This window comes from Dendrobates tinctorius, unplaced genomic scaffold, assembly GCF_039654945.1.
Source record: "Dendrobates tinctorius isolate UK_male_01 unplaced genomic scaffold, ASM3965494v1 ptg000073l, whole genome shotgun sequence".
NCBI lineage: Eukaryota > Metazoa > Chordata > Amphibia > Anura > Dendrobatidae > Dendrobates > Dendrobates tinctorius.
Genome location: NW_027361741.1, coordinates 27686159 through 27713001, shown reverse-complemented (window position 1 = coordinate 27713001; position 26843 = coordinate 27686159). Strand labels below are relative to the sequence as shown.

The 26843-nt window shown below is 44.1% G+C and overlaps 1 protein-coding gene across 1 annotated transcript in view; it reads left to right on the top strand.

Annotated features, from left to right (window-relative positions):
- The window catches only part of CHEK2 (checkpoint kinase 2), a 145563-nt gene that overhangs the window by 32453 nt on the left and 86267 nt on the right, over nt 1–26843 (top strand). The window contains exons 2-3 of the mRNA XM_073582699.1: nt 13667–13906; nt 22553–22677. Of these exons, the coding sequence (XP_073438800.1) occupies nt 13684–13906; nt 22553–22677 (348 nt within the window). The 5' untranslated portion in view covers nt 13667–13683. The remainder of the gene's footprint in view (nt 1–13666; nt 13907–22552; nt 22678–26843) is intronic.

Genomic DNA, 26843 nt, shown 5'->3' with positions numbered 1-26843 from the left:
TTGCAAGTAGTTCTCCTATTTGATTCTCCTATGAAGAGTGGCATCATGGGCTCCTCAAAACAACTCTCAAATGATCTGAAAACAAAGATTATTCAACATAGCTTTTCAGGGGAAGGATACAAAAAGTTGTCTCAGAGATTTAACCAGTCAGTTTCCACTGTGAGGAACATAGTAAGGAAATGGAAGAACACAGGTACAGTTCTTGTTAAGCCCAGAAGTGGCAGGCCAAGAAAAATATCAGAAAGGCAGAGAAGAAGAATGGTGAGAACAGTCAAGGACAATCCACAGACCACCTCCAAAGACCTGCAGCATCATCTTGCTGCAGATGGTGTCACTGTGCATCGGTCAACAATACAGCGCACTTTGCAAAAGGAGAAGCTGTATGGGAGAGTGATGCGAAAGAAGCCGTTTCTGCAAGCACGCCACAAACAGTCGCCTGAGGTATGCAAAAGCACATTTGGACAAGCCAGTTACATTTTGGAAGAAGGTTCTGTGGACTGATGAAACAAAGATTGAGTTGTTTGGTCATACAAAAAGGCGTTATGCATGGAGGCTAAAATACACAGCATTCCAAGAAAAACACTTGCTACCCACAGTAAAATTTGGTGGAGGTTCCATCATGCTTTGGGGCTGTGTGGCCAATGCCGGCACCGGGAATCTTGTTAAAGTTGTGGGTTGCATGGATTCAACTCAGTATCAGCAGATTCTTGACAATAATGTGCAAGAATCAGTGACGAAGTTGAAGTTACGCAGGGGATGGATATTTCAGCAAGACAATGATCCAAAACACCGCTCCAAATCTACTCAGGCATTCATGCAGAGGAACAATTACAATGTTCTGGAATGGCCATCCCAGTCCCCAGACCTGAATATCATTGAACATCTGTGGGATGATTTGAAGCCGGCTGTCCATGCTCGGCGACCATCAAACTTAACTGAACTGGAATTGTTTTGTAAACAGGAATGGTCACAAATACCTTCATCCAGGATCCAGGAACTAATTAATAGCTACAGGAAGCGACTAGAGGCTGTTATTTTTGCAAAAGGAGGATCTACGAAATATTAATGTCACTTTTATGTTGAGGTGCCCATACTTTTGTACCGGTCAAATTTTGTTTAAATGCAGATTGCACGTTTTCTGTTAGTACAATAAACATTTGAATCCAGAAATATAACTGAGTCGATCAGTTATTAGGTATATGAAACTGAAATAGCTGTTGCAAAAACCAAAATTGTTATAAAGAAAAAAGGTTAACATTAATAGGGGTGCCCAAACTTTAACATATGACTGTAAGTAACATCTCCCACATGTCTGCTTTACATCAGCACAATTTTGGAACCAAAATTTTTATTAGGAAGTTACCCTTCAGATGCTTCACAGGAATTTTTGGAATGTTTAAAAAAAAAATTAACATTTAACTGTTTTTCACAAAAAAATTACTTCAGATCCTATTTGTTTTACCAAGGGCAACAGGAGAAATTAGACCCCAAAAGTTATTGTGCAATTTGTCCTGAGTATGCTGATACCCCATATATGCAGGTAAACCACTGTTTGGGGGCATAGTAGAGCTCGGAAGGGAAGGAGCGCCGGTTTACTTTTCAATGTGAAATTTACTGGAATTGAGATTGGACGCCATGTCGCGTGGCGAGCCCCTGATGTGTCTAAACAGTTGAAACCCCCCACAAGTGACACTATTTTGAAAAGTAGACCCGCTAAGGAACTTATCTAGATGTGTGATGAGCACTGTGAACCCCCAAGTGCTTCACAGAAGTTTTTAATGTAGAGCCGTAAAAATAAAAAATCATTTTTTTCACAAAAATGATCTCTTCACCCCCAATTTTTTATTTTCCAAAGGGTAACAGGAGAAATTGGACCCTAAAAGTTGTTGTGCAATTTGTCCTGAGTATGCTGATACCCCATATATGGGGGTAAACCACATTTTGGGCGCATGGCAGAGCTCGGAAGAGAATGAGCGTCTTGACTTTTCAATGCAAAATTGGCTGGAATTGAGATCAGATGCCATGTCACGTTTGGAGAGCCCCTGATGTGCCTAAACAGTGGAAACCCTCCAACCCTAACCCAAACACACCCCTAACCCCAACCTGAACCATAACCTTAACCCCAACCCTAACTTTAGCCCCAAACCTAATCCTAACTTTAGCTCTAACCCTAATGGGAAAATGGAAATAAATACTTTTTTGTATTACTTTTCACTAACTAAGGGGGTGATAAAGGGGGTGTTTCATCTACTATTTATAGCAGTTTTTATGTTTGGCAGCTGTCACAAACCAAAAGATGTTTTTTATGGCAAAAAATAGTTTTTGCATCATCACATTTTGAGAGCTATAATTTTTCCAGATTTTGGCCCACGAGTCATGTGAGGTCTTGTTTTTTGCGGGACGAGTTGACGTTTTTATTGGTACCATTTTCGGGCACATGACCTTTTTTGATCGCTTTTTTTATTCCGATTTTTATGAGGCAGAATGAACGAAAACCAGCAATTTATTAATTTCTTTTGGGGGGGACGTTTATACCATTCCGCGTGTGGTAAAATTTATAAAGCAGTTTTATTCTTCGGGTTAGTACGATTCCAGCGATACCTCATTTATATAATTTTTTATGTTTTTGGCACTTTTATACAATAAAAACTATTTTATATAAAAAATAATTGTTTTTGCATCACTTTATTCTGAGAGCTATAACTTTTTAACTTTTTCGCTGATGATGCTGTATGGCGGTTCGTTTTTTGCTGGACAAGATGACGTTTTCAGCTTCCACTTTTTGTTCGGTGGTATGATGATAAAGCATTGTTTTTTTATGGTGTTCACTAAAGGGGTTAACTAGTGGGACAGTTTTATAGGTCGGGTCGTTATGGGCGCGGCAATACTAAATATGTATATGTTACTTTTATTTAGATTTTTTTTACAGTAATTCAAATATTTATTGATTGAATAAATATTTTTTTTTTTTTTTTTTTTATTAAAATATTTTTACAATTTTATTTTTTTTTAAATTTCTCAGTTTCACACTTTGTCCCACTATGGGACACTCATTTTGTGCAGGCTGATCGCTTAAATGGCATGCAGATCTGCATGCCATATAATATAAGGTGTCAGCGCTGCACTCTGTGCACACTGACCTCAGAGACTTCCTGACATGCAATGCGCATGACAGGAAGTCTGTCTGCTCTAGTAACCCAGATGTCGTCATTACAACATCGGGTTACCATGTGAGCAATCGGACCCCCGCGTCATGCCGCGGGGTCTCCGATGCGAAGGCAGAGGGGCTGTCAGCCTGCTCCGTAACACTGCTATCATATTTGATCGCAGTGTTCCATGGGTTAAAGTGCCGGGAGTGGTCCGTGATCGATCCTGGCACTTTGTGCCGGGTGTCAGCTGTGAGAATCAGCTGACAACTTGCCGCGATTAGCTGCGCTCCCCCCGTGAGTACTATCCCGTCCATGGTCATACGGGCCCAGGGCACATGGACAGGATAGTATGTCAGATGTCAGAAAGGGTTTAAAATAAAGAAATAAAAAAAATAGAAACATGTGGTATTGTTAAGGTCATAAAAGTCTGATCTATCAATAAACAAAATTACTTTACCCGATCAGTAAACTGTGTCATTGGGGGGGGCTAAATCCAAACTCCAGAACTGCGTTTTTCCACCACCGAAACATTGCAAAAAAAAATGTAGAGGAGATAAAAAAAATATCCACACCAAAAGAAATATGTGCTTACACTGCGAAAACAGAGAAAAAAAGCCCTCATACAGCCCCATCGACCAAAATGTGAAAATGTTACAGGCCTCAGAAAATGGTGACACGAGGGAAGGTTTTTTTTTTTTTTTTTTATACAAATTACTCCCAAAATTTTTTCACCCCTTTTAAAAAGAAAAACATGCGTATTTGGTATCTCTTGGCTACATGCCCAGTAGGTGATGGCTGTGTATTACAGCTAGGACCTGCCACTAACAATCGCGGGTGGAACAGCGCTCCACCTGTGATTGTTAACTTGGCATTTACCACGTAATGACATGTGCGCGCGTGTCATTAACTTCTCGCATCGGCGTGCCTTTGACGTGATCGCGGGTCGCCGATGGGTTGTCACGACAGCCAGGAGTCAGCTGATCACCCCATGCCTATCATTACAGAGCTTCTTTGAAATGTTTCCTGTGACTGGGCTTCAAAGGAGATCGTGATTTCTGGCGGATGAAGCAATGTGCTGTGGTATCGCTGTGTATAGCACAAGCGATCAAATGATCGCATCTTCAAGTCCCCTAAGGGGTCTAGCAAGAACAAGAAAAGGTAAAAAAAAGCAAAAGACAAATGTTAAAAAAAAAAAAAAAGTATATGAAAAAAAAAAAGTCAAATCACTCCCATTTCCCACCACTGAAATTAAGGATATTAAAAAAAAAAAAAATACACGTGGTATCGCCACATTCAGAAATGTCCGATCTATCAAACGATTAACCCGATCAGTAAACACCGTAAACAGAAATAATTCAAGAATGCCAAAATTAATTTTTTTTTGGTCGTTGCAACTCCACATAAAATGCTGTAGCAAGCAGTCAAAAAGTCGCATATGTCCCAAAATGGTACTAATAAAGAAGATGCCTTACCCCGCAAACAATAAGCAATTACACAGCTCCATCAGCTGAAAAATAAAACTGTTACAGGTCTCTGAAAATGGCGATACAACCCCCCAAATTTTTTTTTATAAATAATAAAAAAATAAAAATGTTTATTATCGCTGTAATCATATTGATGAGTAAAATCCTATTGCATGCTCATTTTTGCCACAAAATGTACACTGTAAAAACAGTTCCCTATAAGCAATGTCAGAATTGTGGTTTGGTTTTTTTTTTCACCGCAATTGGAATTTCCCCTTCGCCTCATTGAGGGGGACAGACCGTGGGTGTTATGCTGCTGCCACCAGGAGGCTGACACTAAGTAACACACAGAAAGTTAGCTCCTATTCTGCACTATACACCCTCATGCTGGCTCCCAGAGAACCAGTTCTTGGTTAGTGTCTGTAGGAGGCACCCGGGTCTGGTCTTTAGACCAAAAGCTCTTTTTTATTTTAATTTTCAATTTTTAACCTTTTACATTTTGATTTTTATTTTCTCCATTAAACGAATAGGGCGGCAGATCCTTTCACGGTTCCGATCTCCCCTAACCATCAACAGGTGAGCACGAGGGGGGGGGGTGTTGCCTCCCCGTATCCTCTCCTGTAACATGGGATGCCATGTCTGGGCTGCTTTTTAGGGGTGACGGGTCCCTTAAACGACACCGATCTCCCCACACCCTTAACGGACGAGCACATGGAGTGTTGCCTCCTCGTATCCTCTTCTGCAGCCAGGCCTAATGCCATACAATCAGCCCTGTCCCATCCTAGGGGATTTAACCCCCTTTTTGGCGTCCGTGCAGCCCCCACTGCACCACCACTGTTAAAGCGGATTGTGCAAGGAGACGGACCTCCCTATTAACTACTCTAGTGCATATTCTAATTACTTAAGCACTTGCAATAATTATGCACTGCACTTTATTTTAATGAGCAGGAAATGCCTTATATATAGAAGATTCTATCACTTGATAATCATGTATATATTTTTTATGATCATTATTTTGGTTACATATATTGTTGTTTATATAGAGATAAATATCTCAAATTAATTTTATTTCTACTTCCTGGTTATCTATTTTTTTTTTTTTGTCAGCCATTGTGGTCTTTTCCGTGCCCCTGTATACATTGGTGTTTTTATATTTTTATCTTTTTTTCATCTCATATTATATATGATTTTTTGTGAAAATAAGAATAAAATCTCTTTTTGGAACATCTTGTCTTTGTTATTAACATTTTATGTTATTTTATCTTTTTTTGTGGTACATTTAATTTCATGATCAGTACTTTGAATGTCTTTTGTTTGGGCTAACTATTCATGTAACAATCTACGAGGCTCCGCCCACTAGATGACATCACGGCAGTGGCCCCCCCCCCCCCCAAACTGGCACCTCTCGCTCACTGCGAGACTTCGTCACCTCTGCACTCCTGGAGGCCATCTTAGTTCATCCGGCCGACTTATACAGGGGCGACGGCTTTGCACATGACGCGGCGCCAAGCAATACCGGTAGCATTTTTTAAAGGGGCAAAATGAATCTGCGGGGACCTGGGTAAGAGTCTTGACCCTGGACATCGGGAAGCGGCTGCTGCATTGACCACGGTGGCACTTAGCGCAAAAGTTAGTGCTAATCCAATGCGAACTCCAGGAACATCACGACCCGGGTAAGGAGGCACTGCTCCCTCCCCCCCTGCAGTATCCCGCTGTAGTATTTCCCGGTCTTAAAGACACCATGTCCCGGTCCAAGCTTCCAAAGGGCCTAATATGACTATTACAGTCTTCTTTACTTTACAATGCCCGTGACCCCAGATTTGCTCAGGAGCCCTCCGCCACCACCAATCCCAGTGTACCTAGTTCCCCTGAGAGGCTTTGTCACTGTAGCAATCCATGGTTTCTCTGGTCAAAGAGATTGAATCCACTCCAGGATTCCTCTGTGGATCGGAGCGTTAGCAGGATTGATATAAATGGATCCTCTCCTACACAGGAGTCATCGGCTGCATCCAGAAACTCTGATATCTCTTCCTTACCAGAATGGGCGCTTATTTGGAGAAAAGCTGAATCAGCTTATCTTAGATGCTTTGAGAAGAAGGAGCAAATTTCTTTCCCAGCGTTCCTTTTTTGATCAAAATCCATTATTCATCCCTTCGCACCGATCCGGGATTGTCCACCCTCATTCCGGTTCAGGGCGTTTCCCACGTAGGGTCAATGGATTCCAGGTCTCCTGTAGGCCCAGCCAGCAGGGAAGTGTCGACCCAATCAGTCTGGATCTAAGGGATCTAGGTTCATGACATTTTCTGTTCATTGTCTTCTGGCGTTATCTGGTCGACGCCAGCAGGGTAGGTGGCCACCTACTTCTGTTACCTCAGGACTGAGTTTTTCCGTCGTTCTCAAAGAATGGGTTAGAGACCTGGTGTCTTCCGAATACAAAAGGTCCTTCCCGTCCTCAATAAGAAGCGAGAGCAAGGGTTTTTTTTTTTTTTCCCGAGATATACATTCCCTGCTTCAAAACAGAATCATTGTTCCGGTCCCAGAAAACCAAAGGTCCAAGGGGTTCTCCTCGAACACGTTTTTGGTCCTAAAAAAGGGACGGAACTGATAGAACCATACTGGATTTCAGATGCTTACATCCATATTCTGATTTTTCCCCTTTGCTAGAAATTCTTGTACTTCGCCATTAGTGAACAGCATTTTCAGTTCACGGTTTTTTCCTTCCTACTTGGACGACCTTCTAATCAAAGGTCTGTCCTTTCAGGACTGCGCGGAGTGCGTTTGTATCACTTGCATTATTCTTTCTTGTCTGGACTGCCTGAAAAACGTGAAGTTGTTCCCCCGTTCCAGCGCAGCAGATATCCCTTCTAGAAATGACTCTGGACACCTTCTGATGGGTGATGCTCCCTCGAGACAACGTCATAGCCCTTCATCAAAGAGGCCGTGCACTTTGACACTCATCCTGTCATTCCATCAGGTTTGCTATGACAGTACTGGAAAGAAAGGTGGAAGCAACAGAAGCGGTTCCCTTCGCTCAGCTGCATCTCCGTCCCCTGCAGCAGGCTCTTCTGGCGGTTTGGGACAGGAACCCGTTCTCTCTTGACCGCTGGTGCCCTTGCCCCTGCGAGTCAGGCAGCCTCTCAGGTGGGGACATTGAGATCTTCTCTCATCCAGGGGAAATCCTTTCTCTCGGTTCAATGTCTAGTGGTGACTACCGACGCCAGTCTCCTTGGCTAGGGAGCAGTCTTTTGCCGCCACACTGTTCAGGTGCGCTGGTCAACTCTGGTGTTGCCTCCCGATGTTCCGGCTATCTTTGCAGCAGATCCATTATCTCCTGTCGGGTCACCCCATCCAAATTCTATCGGACAAAGCCACGGCTTTGGTATATATCAATCATCATAGGGATACCCGCAACAGGGCGGCCATGCACCAGGTAGCACATATTCTCCAGAGAGGAATCACCTGGTATTTTCAGCAGTGCATATCCCAGACATGAAAAATTTGGCAGAAGTTTTTCCTATCCGTCTTGCTTTGGGACAGTGGGAACTTCATCTGGAGGAGGTCTTTCGACAGATCTGTATTCGTTTTAGGACTCCGGATGTGGTCTTGATGGATTCAAGATTGAACCCCAAGATATTCCACTTCAGAGCTTGGTCTCTGGATCCCATGACCATCGAGGTGGATGCACGGGTATCTCCGTGGCATCAGTTTTGTCTTCCGTACGTGTTTTCCTCCATTTTCTTTACTTCCGAGGGTCATCAGTAAGATCAAAGCAGAGGGGACTCCAGTAATCTTAGTCGCCCCAAATTGATCACGCTGAGCGTGGCTTGCAGATTGTAGCCGATGTCCCGTGGTGACTGCCGGATCGTCCAGTTCTGCTCTGCCAATGTCCGATTTGTCATTAGCACTCAGGGGCCCCGTGTTTAACGGCTTGGCCGTTGAAGCCTGGGTGCTATCTCAAGCTGGGCTCTCTTTCCCACTATGAGTAGCGTTTGGAAGCCTCCATCTGCTAGCATCTATCACCGCACCTGATAACCATTTTCGCATGGTACAGGGTCCGCGGACGTTCTCGTGTCTTCTGTGTTCCCTCCATTTTGGAAATTTTTTTCCAGACTGGCCTGGAATCAGGTTTGGCGCTCAGCCTTATCTGTTTTATTCCAGTGCAGGATTGCTTCCAATCTGCGAGTGAGGGCTTTCTTTCAGGGTACCCCCCTATAGAATGCCGTCAGAGGCCTGAGGACCTTATTTTTTGCTACCTGCGTGCTCTTTAGCAGATGCCTTTCATACTGTTGCAGGACATCTCATTGCCCGTTCTGTCTCGGAAAGTCACCTTTCTTGTCGCAGTGACGTTGCTGTAACGTCTATTTGGCAAATCTCGGACCACTCTGTCCTTTCGAGTTCCTTTCCTGATTTTCCACCAGGACAAGGTGGTCATCAAACCGTCTCCGTTCTTTTTTTTTTTATTCAAGGTGGTCTCGTCTTTCCACCTTAACGAATACATTGTCCCTCTCTCTGTTTGTCCAGCACAGTACATCGAGTAGAATGAGCTTCTCACACCCTGGATGTAGTGAGGGATCTCGGAAGGTATGTCTCAAAGACTGCACCCTTCCGTATGTTGGACGCCCTATTCATACTTCCTGAGGGTCTCAGGCATGGTTTAGCTGCTTCAGGGCCACCATAGCCAAATGGATTCTCTCGGCTATTCAGAAGTCCTACCGCATCAGACACACGCCTATCCCAGTAGGGATTAAGGCACACTCTACTCGGGCGATGGACGCTTATTGGGCCATTCGGCATCGGGCGTCGACAGAACAGGTCTGCAAGGCTGCGACTTGGTACAGCTCTGACTTCTGCACATGCGGCCCTTCACAGACGTATTCTGCAAGCGGCGTTAGCACAACTTTAGTCAGTTGGTACATGGGGTTAGATCTGTTATGTGGTTCCCCAACCAGGGACTGCTTTGGGACGTCCCATGGTCTATGTCCCCCAATGAGGCGAAGGAGAAATGGGGATTTTTGTGTTCTCGTAAAATTCCTTTCTCCGAGCCAATCATTGGGGAACACAGCACTCATCCTGTTAATAGCTTTGTGCTTGTTCTCTAATTTGACATGTTATACTTTTATATGTTGTTAATGATCTCCTACTGCTTTTGCACTGAATAGGTTCTCTGGGAGCCAGCATGAGGAGGAGCTAACTTTCTTTGTATTACTTAATGTCAGCCTCCTTGTGGAAGCAGCATAACACCCATGGTCTGTGTCCCCAATGATTTGCTCGGAGAAAAGGATTTTACGGTGAGTACACAAGAATCCCTATTTTCTTCCCGTTTTCCAGTACACTATGTGGTCAAATGAATGGTGTCATTCAAAACTCATCCCGCATATGTCTATGTGGTCAGAAAAGAAAGTTGTGGCTCGAAGAAGAAGGGGAGGAAATAACAAAAACGGAAGTTGGCTGCAGTGTGAAGGGGTTCATACTGATCCAATCATTTGAATAGGCAAGTGTCATTCAAGAATCAGTTCAAAATTGGATAGTTCTTCATTTTTGTTTTTTGGTTGGGTGATGGTGTTGATAATTGATGGAGGAGCAGTGCCAGAGCTTTGCAAAATTACCTCCAGCAGGCCTCTAACATCCAAGTGTCTGATCAAACTGTCAGGAACAGGGTGGTATGAGTGCCCTTCATCCACAAGTAGGTGTTGTGTTTACAGCCCAACACCATGCAAGGCATTTGGCATTTGCCAGAGAACACCAAGATTGGCCGATTCGACATTGGCACCCTGTGCTATTCACGGATGAGAGCAGGTTCAAACTGAACACATGTGACAGACTTGACAGAGTCTGGAGATGCCGTGGAGAACTTTCTGCTGCCTGAAACATCCTCCAGCATGACCGGTTTGGCATGGGGAGGCATTTCTTCAGAGGACCGCACAGAGCACCATGTTCTAGATAGAGTAACCCTGACTGCCATTAGGTATCGAGATGAGATCCTCAGACCCATTGTGAGACCACATGCAGATGCAGTAAGCCATGGGTTACTTCTGATGCATGACAACGCTAGGCCTCATATAGCTGAAGTGTGTCAGCAGTTCCTGCATGGTGAAGACATTGATGCTATGGACTGGCCTGCCCGTTCCCCAGACCCGATTACAATTGAGCACATCTGGAACATCATGTCTCGTTCCATCCATCAATGCCATGTTGCACCACAGACTGTCCAGGAGTTGACTGATGCTTTAATCCAGGTCTGGGAAGAGATACCTCAGGAGAACATCCGCCGCCTCATCAGGACCATGCTTAGGCGTTGTAGGGAGGTCATACAGGCAAGCGGAGGCCACACGCACCACTATGCATCATTTTCTTGTATTGAGGCATTTCCACTGAAGTTGGATCAGCCTGTAATGTGATTTTTTTTTTTTTTTTTTTTTTTTTCCCACTTGATTTTGAGTACCATTCGAAATCCAGACCTCCATGGGATAATAATTTTGATTTACGGTACATTGATCATTTTTGTTTTCTTGTTCTCAACGCCTTTCACTATGTAATGAATAAACATTTGCAACTGGAATATTTCATTCAGTGATATCTAAGATATAATATTTTATTGTTCCCTTTATTTTTTGAGCACTGGAATCTGTAACATGTGCCCCCTTTTGAAGTTGATGCTTAGTGTCAGGCAGACGTCTTACTATGTCACTTTATCACATCCCTTAGGAAAAGGGAGAAAGGCACCACTGCAACAAGCGCACACTAAACCAAATAGAAATTAATTTTTATTGATGCAAAAGGTTATACATTAAAAACATAATAAAACATGGTGAGCATCCCACAATGTATATAAAGTCAAATATGGCATATATAACATATCAGACCTGGTATAATAACCCATATACAATCCATGTGCAATTCAACCCTACTATAATTACCACAACCACCACCCTAAAGCTAGGCTCATGGAGACCAGAGGCCCTAATGTTGCACAGTAATCACATGAAATCAATCAATGCAACAAGCCCTGCATACTACCTGATAATACATGTATGCCACAAGCGGCCACAAAACAAGGTGGCCCAAATAACAAGCCAATACTCAGTTATGCCCCATCAGACAGTCTCAGAACCGCTAAGGGAAAAATGAGGCTGCAATAAGAAATATAAGAAGCGGGTGCTAACCCAGGAAAAATGAGGCTGCAATAAGAAATATAAGAAGCGGGTGCTAACCCAGGACCATAGGTTAGCACCCGCTTCTTATATTTCTTATTGCAGCCTCATTTTTCCCTTAGCGGTTCTGAGACTGTCTGATGGGGCATAACTGAGTATTGGCTTGTTATTTGGGCCACCTTGTTTTGTGGCCGCTTGTGGCATACATGTATTATCAGGTAGTATGCAGGGCTTGTTGCATTGATTGATTTCATGTGATTACTGTGCAACATTAGGGCCTCTGGTCTCCATGAGCCTAGCTTTAGGGTGGTGGTTGTGGTAATTATAGTAGGGTTGAATTGCACATGGATTGTATATGGGTTATTATACCAGGTCTGATATGTTATATATGCCATATTTGACTTTATATACATTGTGGGATGCTCACCATGTTTTATTATGTTTTTAATGTATAACCTTTTGCATCAATAAAAATTAATTTCTATTTGGTTTAGTGTGCGCTTGTTGCAGTGGTGCCTTTCTCCCTTTTCTTATTGATTGTCTATCCCACTGTTGCGGCACCTATACCCTCCAATTATATACTGATCTATTTACACAGTTGGTGCGCCCTATTTTTTCTATTAGTACTTTATCACATCCCTTGTTGCTCACAATAAATGGTAAAGTTGTAGAAGTATCCCACAACATGGTTGTCTAGCGCTTTGTATTTCTCTTGTTCTTCATGATATGACATCATTTTGATTTAATTTTTCTCAGGCCCCTGGGCAGTGCTTAGGCCAGCGGCCCCATTTTGCTGACCCTTTAATTCCTCCTTACACTGTGAAATGAACAATTGCGTTCTGACACTAGCCAGTGCCAGTGTCTGGACATTCTATGTGAGCGGAGTTAGTGCGATCTACACAAGGAAAGCAAGCAGTTGCAGTGTGTCCTTCGATGTATATAAATCAGCTACGAAGCGACGCGTGTGCGCTCTGGCTCCGATGCGACGCGTGTGCGCTCTGGCTCCGATGCGACGCGTGTGCGCTCTGGCTCCGATGCGACGCGTGTGCGCTCTGGCTCCGATGCGACGCGTGTGCGCTCTGGCTCCGATGCGACGCGTGTGCGCTCTGGCTCCGATGCGACGCGTGTGCGCGCTGGCTCCGATGCGACGCGTGTGCGCTCTGGCTCCGATGCGACGCGTGTGCGCTTTGGCTCCGATGCGACGCGTGTGCGCTCCGGCCCCGGTGTCGCCCATACAACGCCTATATCGCAGAACTCCCACTGCTTAACCTCTACAATCGTAATATGGATCTGTTTTCGGAACTACTTACTGTTGTGCGCAGTCCTTTCTTAAACTGATCACAAAGACATTCATATCACCTAACATCACAGCCGCACCAATGAGAAGCAGTTCCAGCCGTCACGTTAGGGGCGAGTTAACTAATTATTTGACTAAATATTGCAGGATAATTTATAAGTGAATGATTTTGTGCGGCCCCTTAAATTATGTTATAAATATCCAAATGGCTGTTGGCATGAAAAGAGTTCCCTACCCCTGTCGTAAAGGATTGGCCTCAAATATCATAGCAGCGCACAACTCTTAAACTTGCAATGTCTTTCATTCGAGGATTCATCTTCCTTTTCTGATCTCTGTAGTTCTGTACTGCAACTGCAGAGATTGCTCGGCGCTCTGTCTCCTGGGTAACCATGACTACTAATAAGCCTCACTTTGCTGCTACTATTGCAATAAATAGGAGTCTTGTAGCAGACACGAGTTGATGATACAAATGCCTAAAACTCTGCACAGTGAAGATCAGTGAACAATGCATACATCTGTATGACCTATGGAGTCATGCGCTCCTTGTATACATCAGGCTACATTTTAATCTATGGTTCTACCTAATCTCTGTTTCTATTTATCTAGATCATTTCTGAGACGACATGGGTGAGTCCCAACCATCCCAGCCTTCGCAGGGCACCTCCAGCTCTTCTTCCAGTGCTCCCCACTCACAGAGCCAGTCATCCTCCTCCGGCTCTGGCACTTTGAGTTCTTTGGAAACTTTACCAACACAAGATCTTGCATCATTACCGGAAGAAATGGAAGTCAATAGTTCAGCTGCGTGGGGTCGACTCTGGGCACTTGGAAAGGGGTTCATAAACCATGGCATGTATCTGTACTCCATTTATTGCTTTTACATTTTATTAAGTTATTTTAGGGGTGTGCGACTGTGTACCACTGTGCATTAGTATGTGCAAGTCAAAACCAAAACTGAAATTAAATAGGTGGAAATATTTTACATTCTTTTCCATTTCTAATTTGACTCGTATTTGTAAGCCAAAATCAGGAGTGTAACTGTCAGAGGAAATGTATAATAGAAACACGTCACCACTTCTGTATTTTTCTCCCACTCCTGATTTTCTTACAAATACGGATGTAAAATACTGATCAAATACTGAATGTGCGACCGTGACCTAATGCTCATTCCCAACTTGCCTTTCCATTGTGCAAATGCTAGTGTGGAAAATGGTACTGGTAAACCAAGTGTTTCACTCTTTGCACTATGAAGGGTTAAACCCGCAGTGACATCCGCAGTATAAATTGACAGCGATATTCTATCTGGAAAATTTTCTGCATTTTCGCTACTTTGGAATGAGCCCTAAAATTACTGACCAAAGTACAGCCATGTGAAAGTAGTCTTTTTTAATTGACATTTTAAGTTAATAATAAAATGTATGTGTATATCTATGTATGTGTATGTATGTATGTATGTATGTGTGTATATATATATATATATATATATATATATATATATATATATATATATATATATATATATATATATATATATATATATATAATATTGTGGCGTAGTAACCACTGAGTCCGCTAGGGGGTGCTGTGTGGATGTCCCAGGACCCAGGAAAAAGGATGAATGGCAGAGTACTGAATGGCCGTTATGTATCTCAAAGTGGGTGGCTTTGAGATGGAGACTTATGTGTTGATCAGCAGTGATACTGCTGAGGTACTGCTTTAATGTGTCGGGGAGAAGTCTCCAGGTAACTAGGGAGATGGGTGGGCCAGTTACCTACAAACCCACCCAGGGGGTGTGTTTAAAGCGCTATTGTAAAGAGTGTGTAAAGGCTTGAAGGACCTGTGATGAGGTCAGAGTCATGTGACCCGGTGGGCGTGGCCATGGACCATATAATGTGGCCAGGGTAGGTCACATGGGGGTGAATGCTGGGACGTGTTTGGTCCAGTGTGGAAGTTCCCGCTAAGATGGGGCTTCCTGCCTGACCGCACGTGTGGACGCTGTGTTTAATGGCTGCAAGTGCCTGAGAGTTCCCTGGAGGGAATGAATGTCTGCAGTGTGGAGAAGCAGCCATGAGAGAACCCTGACGGAGTGAGATATAACTGTGAGGCTGAAAAGCCTGCGTATTGGACATTGCTGACATAGAGAAGCTCTGTCATGGACGCTATGCCGTTAAGTGAACCTTATGTTGCTTGCTTTGGTTTATTCTTATGAATAAACCGCATGGAGTTATGGTTTTGTGGAAAACCCGTGCCGGATCTGATTTTTTTTTTGTGGCTGCAAGCGAGTATCCCCTACCCGAATAACAGCGCTACCTCACATATATATATATATATATATATATATATACACAGTGGGGCAAAAAAGTATTTAGTCAGTCAGCAATAGTGCAAGTTCCACCACTTAAAAAGATGAGAGGCGTCTGTAATTTACATCATAGGTAGACCTCAACTATGGGAGACAAACTGAGAAAAAAAAATCCAGAAAATCACATTGTCTGTTTTTTTTCATTTTATTTGCATATTTTGGTGGAAAATAAGTATTTGGTCAGAAACAAGCAATCAAGATTTCTGGCTCTCACAGACCTGTAACTTCTTCTTTAAGAGTCTCCTCTTTCCTCCACTCATTACCTGTAGTAATGGCACCTGTTTAAACTTGTTATCAGTATAAAAAGACACCTGTGCACACCCTCAAACAGTCTGACTCCAAACTCCACTATGGTGAAGACCAAAGAGCTTTCAAAGGACACCAGAAACAAAATTGTAGCCCTGCACCAGGCTGGGAAGACTGAATCTGCAATAGGCAACCAGCTTGGAGTGAAGAAATCAACTGTGGGAGCAATAATTAGAAAATGGAAGACATACAAGACCACTGATAATCTCCCTCGATCTGGTGCTCCACGCAAAATCCCACCCCGTGGGGTCAGAATGATCACAAGAACGGTGAGCAAAAATCCTAGAACCACGCGGGGGGACCTAGTGAATGAACTGCAGAGAGCTGGGACCAATGTAACAAGGCCTACCATAAGTAACACACTACGCCACCATGGACTCAGATCCTGCAGTGCCAGACGTGTCCCACTGCTTAAGCCTGTACATGTCCGGGCCCGTCTGAAGTTTGCTAGAGAGCATTTGGATGATCCAGAGGAGTTTTGGGAGAATGTCCTATGGTCTGATGAAACCAAACTGGAACTGTTTGGTAGAAACACAACTTGTCGTGTTTGGAGGAAAAAGAATACTGAGTTGCATCCATCAAACACCATACCTACTGTAAAGCACGGTGGTGGAAACATCATGCTTTGGGGCTGTTTCTCTGCAAAGGGGCCAGGACGACTGATCCGGGTACATGAAAGAATGAATGGGGCCATGTATCGTGAGATTTTGAGTGCAAACCTCCTTCCATCAGCAAGGGCATTGATGATGAAACGTGGCTGGGTCTTTCAACATGACAATGATCCAAAGCACACTGCCAGGGCAATGAAGGAGTGGCTTCGTAAGCATTTCAAGGTCCTGGAGTGGCCTAGCCAGTCTCCAGATCTCAACCCTATAGAAAACCTTTGGAGGGAGTTGAAAGTCCGTGTTGCCAAGCGAAAAGCCAAAAACATCACTGCTCTAGAGGAGATCTGCATGGAGGAATGGGCCAGCATACCAACAACAGTGTGTGGCAACCATGTGAAGACTTACAGAAAACGTTTGACCTCTGTCATTGCCAACAAAGGATATATCACAAAGTATTGAGATGAAATTTTGTTTCTGACCAAATACTTATTTTCCACCATAATATGCAAATAAAATGAAAAAAAAACAGACAATGTGATTTTCTGGATTTTTTTTCCTCAGTTTGTCTCCCATAGTTGAGGTCTACCTATGATGTAAATTACAGACGCCTCTCATCTTTTTAAGTGGTGGAACTTGCACTATTGCTGACTGACTAAATACTTTTTTGCCCCACTGTATGTGTATATATATATATATATATATATATATATCTAATATTTAAAGCTCAATGTGTGTGTGTATATGTATGTGTGTATATCCGGGATTGGCATCTGCACCGTCGCATCTACAGCCACAAAATTTTGCACAGTCACACGTCTGGACCCCGAGAGCGTCATAGGCTATGTTGTGAGGCGAAATTTTAACCCTGTGCGTTCCAATTCACCAAACAATTTTGCCCCTATGTACATTAATGGGGAAAAAGTGTATGTATGTGTGTATGTCCGGGATTGGCATTTGCACCGTCACAGAATAGTATTAGATACACGGTTCAGCAGTGAGTATCACATAGGATAGGATTAGATACGCGGCTCAGCAGTCAGTATTACACAGGATAGGATTAGATACACGGGCGAGCAGTTATTAACACACAGGATAGGGTTAGGCCGGTTTCACACTAGCGCATTTTCAACGCGCGCACGGCCGGGGGTAGCTCCGCCCCCGATCCGGCTCTCTGCCCGGCGTGCCCGCCCCTTCCTTGTAGCGCCGCCTCCTAGCGGACAGCGGCGCCTGCGATCGGCGCACCCTATCTTTAGCATAGGGTGCGCCGATCGTGCGCAGGCCGTGCGCTAGTTGCGCTTTGACCTGCGCTGCGCACTTTTGACGGTGCGCCGTGCGCGCCAAAATCCGAAAAGTTTGATTTTGGCGCGCACGGCGCACCGTCAAAAGTGCGCAGCGCAGGTCAAAGCGCAACTAGCGCACGGCCTGCGCACGATCGGCGCACCCTATGCTAAAGATAGGGTGCGCCGATCGCAGGCGCCGCTGTCCGCTAGGAGGCGGCGCTACAAGGAAGGGGCGGGCACGCCGGGCAGAGAGGCGGATGGGGGGCGGAGCTACCCCCGGCCGTGCGCGCGTTGAAAATGCGCTAGTGTGAAACCGGCCTTAGATACACGGCTCAGCAGAAAGTATCACACAGGATAGGTTTAGATACACAGATACAGTTGTGGCCAAAAGTATTGACACCCCTGCAATTCTGTCAGATAGTACTCAGTTTCTTCCTGAAAATGATGGCAAACACAAATTCTTTGGTATTATTATCTTCATTTAATTTGTCTTAAATGAAAAAACACAAAAGAGAATGAAGCAAAAAGCAAAACATTGATCATTTCACACACAACTCCAAAATGGGCCCGACAAAAGTATTGGCACCCTCAGCCTAATACTTGGTTGCACAACCTTTAGCCAAAATAACTGCGACCAACCGCTTCTGGTAACCATCAATGAGTTTCTTACAATGCTCTGCTGGAATTTTAGACCATTCTTCTTTGGCAAACTGCTCCAGGTCCCTGATATTAGAAGGGTGCCTTCTCCAAACTGCAATTTTTAGATCTCTCCACAGGTGTTCTTTTCTTTGAATGCCTCTTTTTTTCTCCTGTAAACTCTATGTTGATGCCTTTGCCCAAAAAGCTCTACTTTTGTCTCATCTGACCAGAGAACATTCTTCCAAAACGTTTTAGGCTTTTTCAGGTAAGTTTTGGCAAACTCCAGCCTGGCTTTTTTATGTCTCTGGGTAAGAAGCGGGGTCTTCCTGGGTCTCCTACCATACAGTCCCTTTTCATTCAGACGCCGACGGATAGTATGGGTTGACACTGTTGTAGCCTCGGACTGCAGGGCAGCTGAACTTGTTTGGATGTTAGTCGAGGTTCTTTATCCAACATCCGCACAATCTTGCGTAGGAAATCTCTTGTCAATTTTTCTTTTCCGTCCACATCTAGGGAGGTTAGCCACAGTGCCATGGGCTTTAAACTTGATGACACTGCGCACAGTAAACACAGGAACATTCTGGTCTTTGGAGATGGACTTGTAGCCTTGAGATTGCTCATTCTTCCTCACAATTTGGTTTCTCAAGTCCTCAGACAGTTCCTTGGACTTCTTTCTTTTCTCCATGCTCAATGTGGTACACACAAGGACACAGGACAGAGGTTGAGTCAACTTTAATCCATGTCAACTGGCTGCAAGTGTGATTTAGTTATTGCCAACACCTGTTAGTTGCCACAGGTAAGTTACAGGTGCTGTCAATTACACAAATTAGAGAAGCATCACATGATTTTTCGAACAGTGCCAATACTTTTGTCCACCCTCTTTTTTATGTTTGGTGTGGAATTATATCCAATTTGGCTTTAGGACAATTCTTTTTGTGTTTTTTCATTTAAGACAAATTAAATGAAGATAATAATACCAAAGAATTTGTGTTTGCAATCATTTTCAGGAAGAAACGGAGTATTATCTGACAGAATTGCAGGGGTGTCAATACTTTTGGCCACGACTGTACACATGTTGTTTATCAAAAGGCTCTTGAATGAGTTGAAAATAAAATACTATCAATACTTGGGTAATCGTGCCTGCAATGATCCTCGGTCTACTGAACCACAGCATGACCTGCTCTACCCTTTCCTACTGTATCCTCACCCATCCCTGTAGACTGTGAGCCCTCGCGGGCAGGGTCCCCTCTCCTTATGTACTTGTGTGTCCCTTGTCTTACACATGTTTACTATACTTATCTATATTTCCCCTTTTCACATGTAAAGCGCCATGGAATAAATGGCGCTATATAAATGCATAATAATAATAATCGTTTAGTTAATTTGTGTTGCAAATCTGTAGTGTTGAATATATGATGTGAAAAGATTTATGTGCAATATAATCATTATAATTTGTTATAACTAACAACAGTTGGTTACTATGCCCAGGCAACGCCGGGCTCTTCAGCTAGTCTCTTAATAAAACTTGCCAGGGAAATGTAGTGGTGTATTTCCATGAGGCATAATGTAGTTGTAAGACTTTCCTGCTTTATTGTCTGAAACGATGGTAACATCTTAAAGGGAAGGTGCCGCAATTTTATATAATTTGCAAAAAAAGAGTAAGTAACAAAACATGTTGTTTCAGCAAATGTTGTACTAACTAGGATTTATGGTTTGTTTGTAATAATGCTTTAATGTAGCTACTGGGCGCTGCCATCTTGATTTGCAGATCTGTGGAGGACTCATACAGTCTGCAAATATGGCCGTCCCTGGACATAGGAGACTGCGGTCGGCTCCCGACCCCACCATGCAGCCTCATTAGCAGTGAACTGGGCACGCCCCTGTGGGCTGCACCATTCACTGCTGTAGGTGTGGCTGGGCGCCATTTTACTGTAGCCCAGTGCTATCCCCTGAGCTCCACTTTCTGCACCGTGCTTCCTGCTCTGTCTCCGCCTCCTCACTCACACACAGCCCCAGTGATCTCCGGTAATCTGACACCTTTGCTTTTATTAGAGCTTTTATGGCTGTCTGAGGACAGTGACATATACAGCCCATAGTCTAGTGTATAATTGGGGGGGGGGGCTGGAAGTTTCACCAGTGTGGGCATATCTGTAATACTGTCTCCTGTGATAGTGCCTGCTGAGCCGTGTATCTAATCCTTTCCTGTGTAAAAATCTGCCTGCTGAGCCGTGTATCTAATCCTCTCCTGTGTGATACTGTCTGCTGAGCCGTGTATCTAATCCTCTCCTGTGTGATACTGTCTGCTGAGCCGTGTATCTAATTCTCTGCCGTGTGATACTGCTCTCCTGAAATACTCTGTGCTGCTGTCATCCTGCTGGTTTTATGTGTGATCTACATGGTGGTATTTTTTTTTTTTTTTTTTTTTTTTTATGGTGGTATTGTGTATGATCCATATGGCGGCATTGTGTGTGAAGTATATGGCGGTATTATTTGTGATCTGCTAAAAGGGGACACATTCTGGGGTTCTGGCTGAGCAACTGCACACGGGTCGGGGTGATAGGTGCAGTCAGGGGAGGGCTGGGGAGGCAGCTGAAGAGAGGGGGTCTCATTTTTATCATTACTGTATGGCTCCATTCCCCCCCAGCCTGCTTCCCAGCATCACCCCGGACTGTGCCTGTCGCCTCGCTTTCACACATCGCCAGGACAGGATCTGAGGAGGGGAATGGGGTCTTTGCATGCAAAGTCTGGATCAGAACAGGCCATCAATCAGCAGAAATGTTTCCTGGATTTCTGTGCTGCTGTCTCCCTGCTCCTCCCCCATATATCTTCCTCTGTGCCCCCCATAGACCAGCGCACTGCTCTCCTGAAATACTGTGTGCTGCTGTCACCCTGCTCCTCCCCCATGTATCTCCCTCTGTGCCCCCCATAGACCAGCGCACTGCTCTCATGAAATACTCTGTGCTGCTGTCACCCTGCTCCCTCTACCATATATCTCTCTGTGTGCCCCCCATAGACCAGCACACTGCTCTCCTGAAATACTGTGTGCTGCTGTCACCCTGCTCCTCCCCCATACATCTCCCTCTGTGCCCCCCATAGACCAGCGCACTGCTCGCCTGAAATACTCTGTGCTGCTGTCACCCTGCTCCCAGAATCCTTGCTGCCTGCCATCCTCGGTGACCGAAGACCCCATTCCTCTCCTCAGATCCTGTCCTGGCAATGTGTGAAAGCAAGGTGACAGGGGCCTGATATATGGTGGAAGGAGCAGGGTGACAGCAGCACAGAGTATTTCAGGAGAGCAGTGTGCTGGTCTATGGGGGGCACCCTGTTCGGTGCCAGGGATTGTACATAGAGCGCTGTGTTTTATACACATGGATGGACCGTCTGCTTGTCTGCTCCACAGAAATCTAGGAAACATTTCTGCTGATTGGTGACCTGTTCTGATCCAGACTTTACATGAAAAGACAGTCAGTAACTTTGCAGGCCCCATCAAAATGGCTGCTCACTGTGTTGCTAGATGTCATCCTCTCTTTTCCCTTAGCAAACACCCAGAAGGGGAGGAGAGGAGTGACACCACACCCATGTCAGCAGATTCCGCCCATACAGTGTCCATTTTAGGGCATGATCATATATCAAAATCAAACATCATGGACACTGTATGTCCATAATTACTGCAGGACAATAATGTGAGCTAGTTGTACACTAGGTTTTTGTGCCAAATTTCAGTATCTGCTCCCCCTAGTGTTAACAAGTGGAAATGCCAAACTTTTTAAAATTATTTTTCATATTTTACAAAATTAAAAACAAATGATAATATTTTTTAAGAAAATGTAAACATTAATTCTTTACATTTTTTCAATTGCTGAAAATTTTTTTTTTGGGATGGCACCTTCCCTTTAAGAGAAAACATCCCTTTTCTTTCTGGTTTATTTGCTATGCTAAGACTGATGTTTGAAGTTCAGATAGCTAAACGTGTATTCCGAAAATTGATAGCTAATTTACTGTTCAATGGAGGTGTGACTCTTGGGACCCCCCCCCCGGTATTATTGATAGCCCAGCTTTGAATGGAGCATAGTTATACATGCTCTACCTCTGCTCCATTCAGAGTGTATTTGACAGTTAGAAACAGCCAAATTCTGTATTGTCCAGCTCTCAGCTTTTGATGGAGGAATGCTATATAAAATTTAAGGAGTTATTTTGTCCCCAAAATCCCAAATTTCTGTAATTTTCCCAAATATTTATTTGCTCAGAAAAGAAAACCTCTTACCACTGCCCTTATTTTATTTTTTTGTTCTTTGTTCTGCAGACTGTGTTAATGATGAATATATCTTCGGAAGGAATAGGCAGTGTGACTATACCTTTGATAGGCCAGTAATAAACCAAACCGAGAGATTCAAAACCTACAGTAAAAGTCACTTTCGGATTTTTAGGGTAAGTGTCCTAATCTTCATCTGCTAAGCTACTGATCCATCACCCATAGATGTGCACTCTAATGACGCTTTAGGGTATGTGCAAATAATGTGGAAAAATTAATCAAGTTGGCTTAGTGATCGGACCCAAAGAGTGGTCGTAAATGGCTGCACATCCAGTTGGGAGAATGTCTCAAGTGTGGTACCACAGGATTCTGTCCTGGGCCCTGTATTGTTCAACATCTTTAGCAATGATTTAGATTAAATAATTGAGGGTACACTGATTAAATTTGCTGATGACACAAAGCTAGGAGGGATAGCTAATACTAGAGAAGAGAGAGAGAGAGGATTCAAAAGATATAAACTGAAGCAGTGGGCAGCAACTAACAGAATGTTTTTTATCAGGTAAAAATGCAAAGTACTACATCTAGGCAATAAAAATGAAAAAAAACCATACATAATGGGAGGAATAGGGCTAAGCAACAGAAATGTGAAAAAGATCTGAGTATAGTAATAGATCATAAACTGAACATGAGTCATCAGTGTGATGCAGCAGCAAAAAAGGCAAATACAATTCTGGGATGTATTAACAGAAGCATACAGTCTAGATCACATGAAGTCATTATCCCCCTCTACGCCTCTTTGGTCACACCTCATCTAGAATACTGTGTCCAGTTTTGGGCACCACATTTTAAAAAAAGACATCAGCAAACTGGAGCAAGTTCAGAGAACAGCGACCAGAATGGTCTGCAAACCATGTCCTATGAGGAACGGATACAGGATTTGGGAATGTTTAGAAAGAAGACTGAGAGGAGATTTAACAGCTGTCTACAATTTCTCAAGGGCTGTCACATTGTAGAAGGATCATCTTAATTCTCATTTGCACAAGGAAAGACTAGAAGCAATGGGATGAAACTGAAAGGGAGGAAACACAGATTAGATACAGTGGGGCAAAAAAGTATTTAGTCAGTCAGCAATAGTGCAAGTTCCACCACTTAAAAAGATGAGAGGCGTCTGTAATTTACATCATGGGTAGACCTCAACTATGGGAGACAAACTGAGGAAAAAAAAATCCAGAAAATCACATTGTCTGTTTTTTTTTTCATTTTATTTGCATATTATGGTGGAAAATAAGTATTTGGTCAGAAACAAAATTTCATCTCAATACTTTGTGATATATCCTTTGTTGGCAATGACAGAGGTCAAACGTTTTCTGTAAGTCTTCACAAGGTTGCCACACACTGTTGTTGGTATGTTGGCCCATTCCTCCATGCAGATCTCCTCTAGAGCAGTGATGTTTTTGGCTTTTCGCTTGGCAACACGGACTTTCAACTCCCTCCAAAGGTTTTCTATAGGGTTGAGATCTGGAAACTGGCTAGGCCACTCCAGGACCTTGAAATGCTTCTTACGAAGCCACTCCTTCGTTGCCCTGGCGGTGTGCTTTGGATCATTGTCATGTTGAAAGACCCAGCCACGTTTCATCTGCAAAGACCTTGCTGATGGAAGGAGGTTTGCACTCAAAATCTCACGATACATGGCCCCATTCATTCTTTCATGTACCCGGATCAGTCGTCCTGGCCCCTTTGCAGAGAAACAGCCCCAAAGCATGATGTTTCCACCACCATGCTTTACAGTAGGTATGGTGTTTGATGGATGCAACTCAGTATTCTTTTTCCTCCAAACACGACAAGTTGTGTTTCTACCAAACAGTTCCAGTTTGGTTTCATCAGACCATAGGACATTCTCCCAAAACTCCTCTGGATCATCCAAATGCTCTCTAGCAAACTTCAGACGGGCCCGGACATGTACAGGCTTAAGCAGTGGGACACGTCTGGCACTGCAGGATCTGAGTCCATGGTGGCGTAGTGTGTTACTTATGGTAGGCCTTGTTACATTGGTCCCAGCTCTCTGCAGTTCATTCACTAGGTCCCCCCGCGTGGTTCTGGGATTTTTGCTCACCGTTCTTGTGATCATTCTGACCCCACGGGGTGGGATTTTGCGTGGAGCACCAGATCGAGGGAGATTATCAGTGGTCTTGTATGTCTTCCATTTTCTAATTATTGCTCCCACAGTTGATTTCTTCACTCCAAGCTGGTTGGCTATTGCAGATTCAGTCTTCCCAGCCTGGTGCAGGGCTACAATTTTGTTTCTGGTGTCCTTTGACAGCTCTTTGGTCTTCACCATAGTGGAGTTTGGAGTCAGACTGTTTGAGGGTGTGCACAGGTGTCTTTTTATACTGATAACAAGTTTAAACAGGTGCCATTACTACAGGTAATGAGTGGAGGAAAGAGGAGACTCTTAAAGAAGAAGTTACAGGTCTGTGAGAGCCAGAAATCTTGTTTGCTTGTTTCTGACCAAATACTTATTTTCCACCATAATATGCAAATAAAATGAAAAAAAAACAGACAATGTGATTTTCTGGATTTTTTTTTCTCAGTTTGTCTCCCATAGTTGAAGTCTACCTATGATGTAAATTACAGACGCCTCTCATCTTTTTAAGTGGTGGAACTTGCACTATTGCTGACTGACTAAATACTTTTTTGCCCCACTGTATTAGAAAAAACTTTTTGACAGTGTGACCAAGGAGTGTAACAGGCTGCTACGAGAGGTGGTGATTTCTTCTTCCATGGAAGTCTTCAAACAGAGGCTGGACAGACATTTGTCTGGGATGATTTAGTGAAACCTGCTTTGAGCAGGGGGTTGGACCAGATAACGCAGGAGGTTCCTTCCAAATCTACCATTCTATGAGTTGCTCCAGAAGCCAGAGAAAAACCGCCCGTCACGTCCTCATAGGAAGCAGACATCCCAGCAGCCTCATCGGGGCAGCAGCAGTGGGGGCCACTCGGGCAGCGGACGGGATACGGCAGGAACCAGCTGCCATCACAATGCTAGGATGGAAGTGTCTACAGTGTCCAAAGGAGATCTTTCTGATGTGATCCAGTCTTCTGATCCAGTATGCGTATAAAGCGTACGAGTGGTGAGTGATCTACGCGGAAGTACAGTAGGCTAATGTCTTTTTTTTCTCTTTCTCTCTTGTTGTCTTTCCTCCGCTTTCTCTCATTGTTTGTGGGGCGGGATAGGAGTTCCCTTGAAAGTGTAAATCTAAAGCAAACCATAGGGAGTGCCCCCTCTGTGGACAGCAGTTATTAAGAGCATGGATGAAAAGACTTTGCCAGGCATGTATAGAGCAGAAGAATCCCCTAATTTCGCTGCAACCCTGAGGTTTTTAATCAAAACAGAGGTGCAGATATCTGTTAGTTCACTAGCCCCTTCAGAGGGTAGAGGCAGTAGGAGAAAGAGGAGATCCATAGAATCCCCTTCAACATCTACAGGGTCAGAGGAAGAGAACCCGTGGGAGTCTGACCAGTCTGCTGCCTCATCAAATAACCAGGGCTGTGGAGATGGGGTCGCTGAAGGAGCCATTGGACAGAAAGACTGACAGCTTCCTTAAAGCAGCCTGGGAGTCCTCAGTGGGGGCCCTAGGACCGGCCATCACAGCCACATATACGGCCAGATCTTTGAAGGTCTGGCTGGAAAACTTGGAGGACCAGTTGGAGCAGCAGGTATCTAGATAGACGATCCTGGCATCAATTCCAACCATCAAGGGAGCAGCGGCATTTCTAGCGGACGCCTCAGCGGACTCGGCGAGACTTGCAGCCAGATCGTCTACGCTGTCCAATGCAGGTCGCAGAGCAGTCTGGGGATATACAGGCAAAAGTTAAGCTTTGTTCTTTCCCCTGTGAAGGTAAATTCCTGTTTGGTCCAGCCCTCAATGAGATTCTTGAGAAGGCAGAGGATATGAAGAAAGGTTTTCCTGGGGCGCCCTTTCCATCCTTTCAGCAGTCCTTTTGTAGAGTCCCTCAGAGACCAGGACAAGCCCGATGATAAGCCAAAGAAGAGGAAAATTCGCTCGGGAGACTAAGAAGCCCCCTCAGTGACTCGTCTTCTCAGGTGGAAGAGAGGCTTTCTCTCTTCCTCGCGGCCTGGGAAATTATTTCTTCCAGTGCCTGGATCCTTCACATTATAGGATCAGGCCTAAAATTAAAATTCCAGACCCCACCTTGAGAGAGATGTATGAAAACTCCTGTGCAACCATCTTCACACAAACAAATGGTGCTGGAAGAAGAGATCCTATCTCTCATAGAGAAGCACATATTGGAAGAGATTCCCCCAGTGGAGATAGAGAAG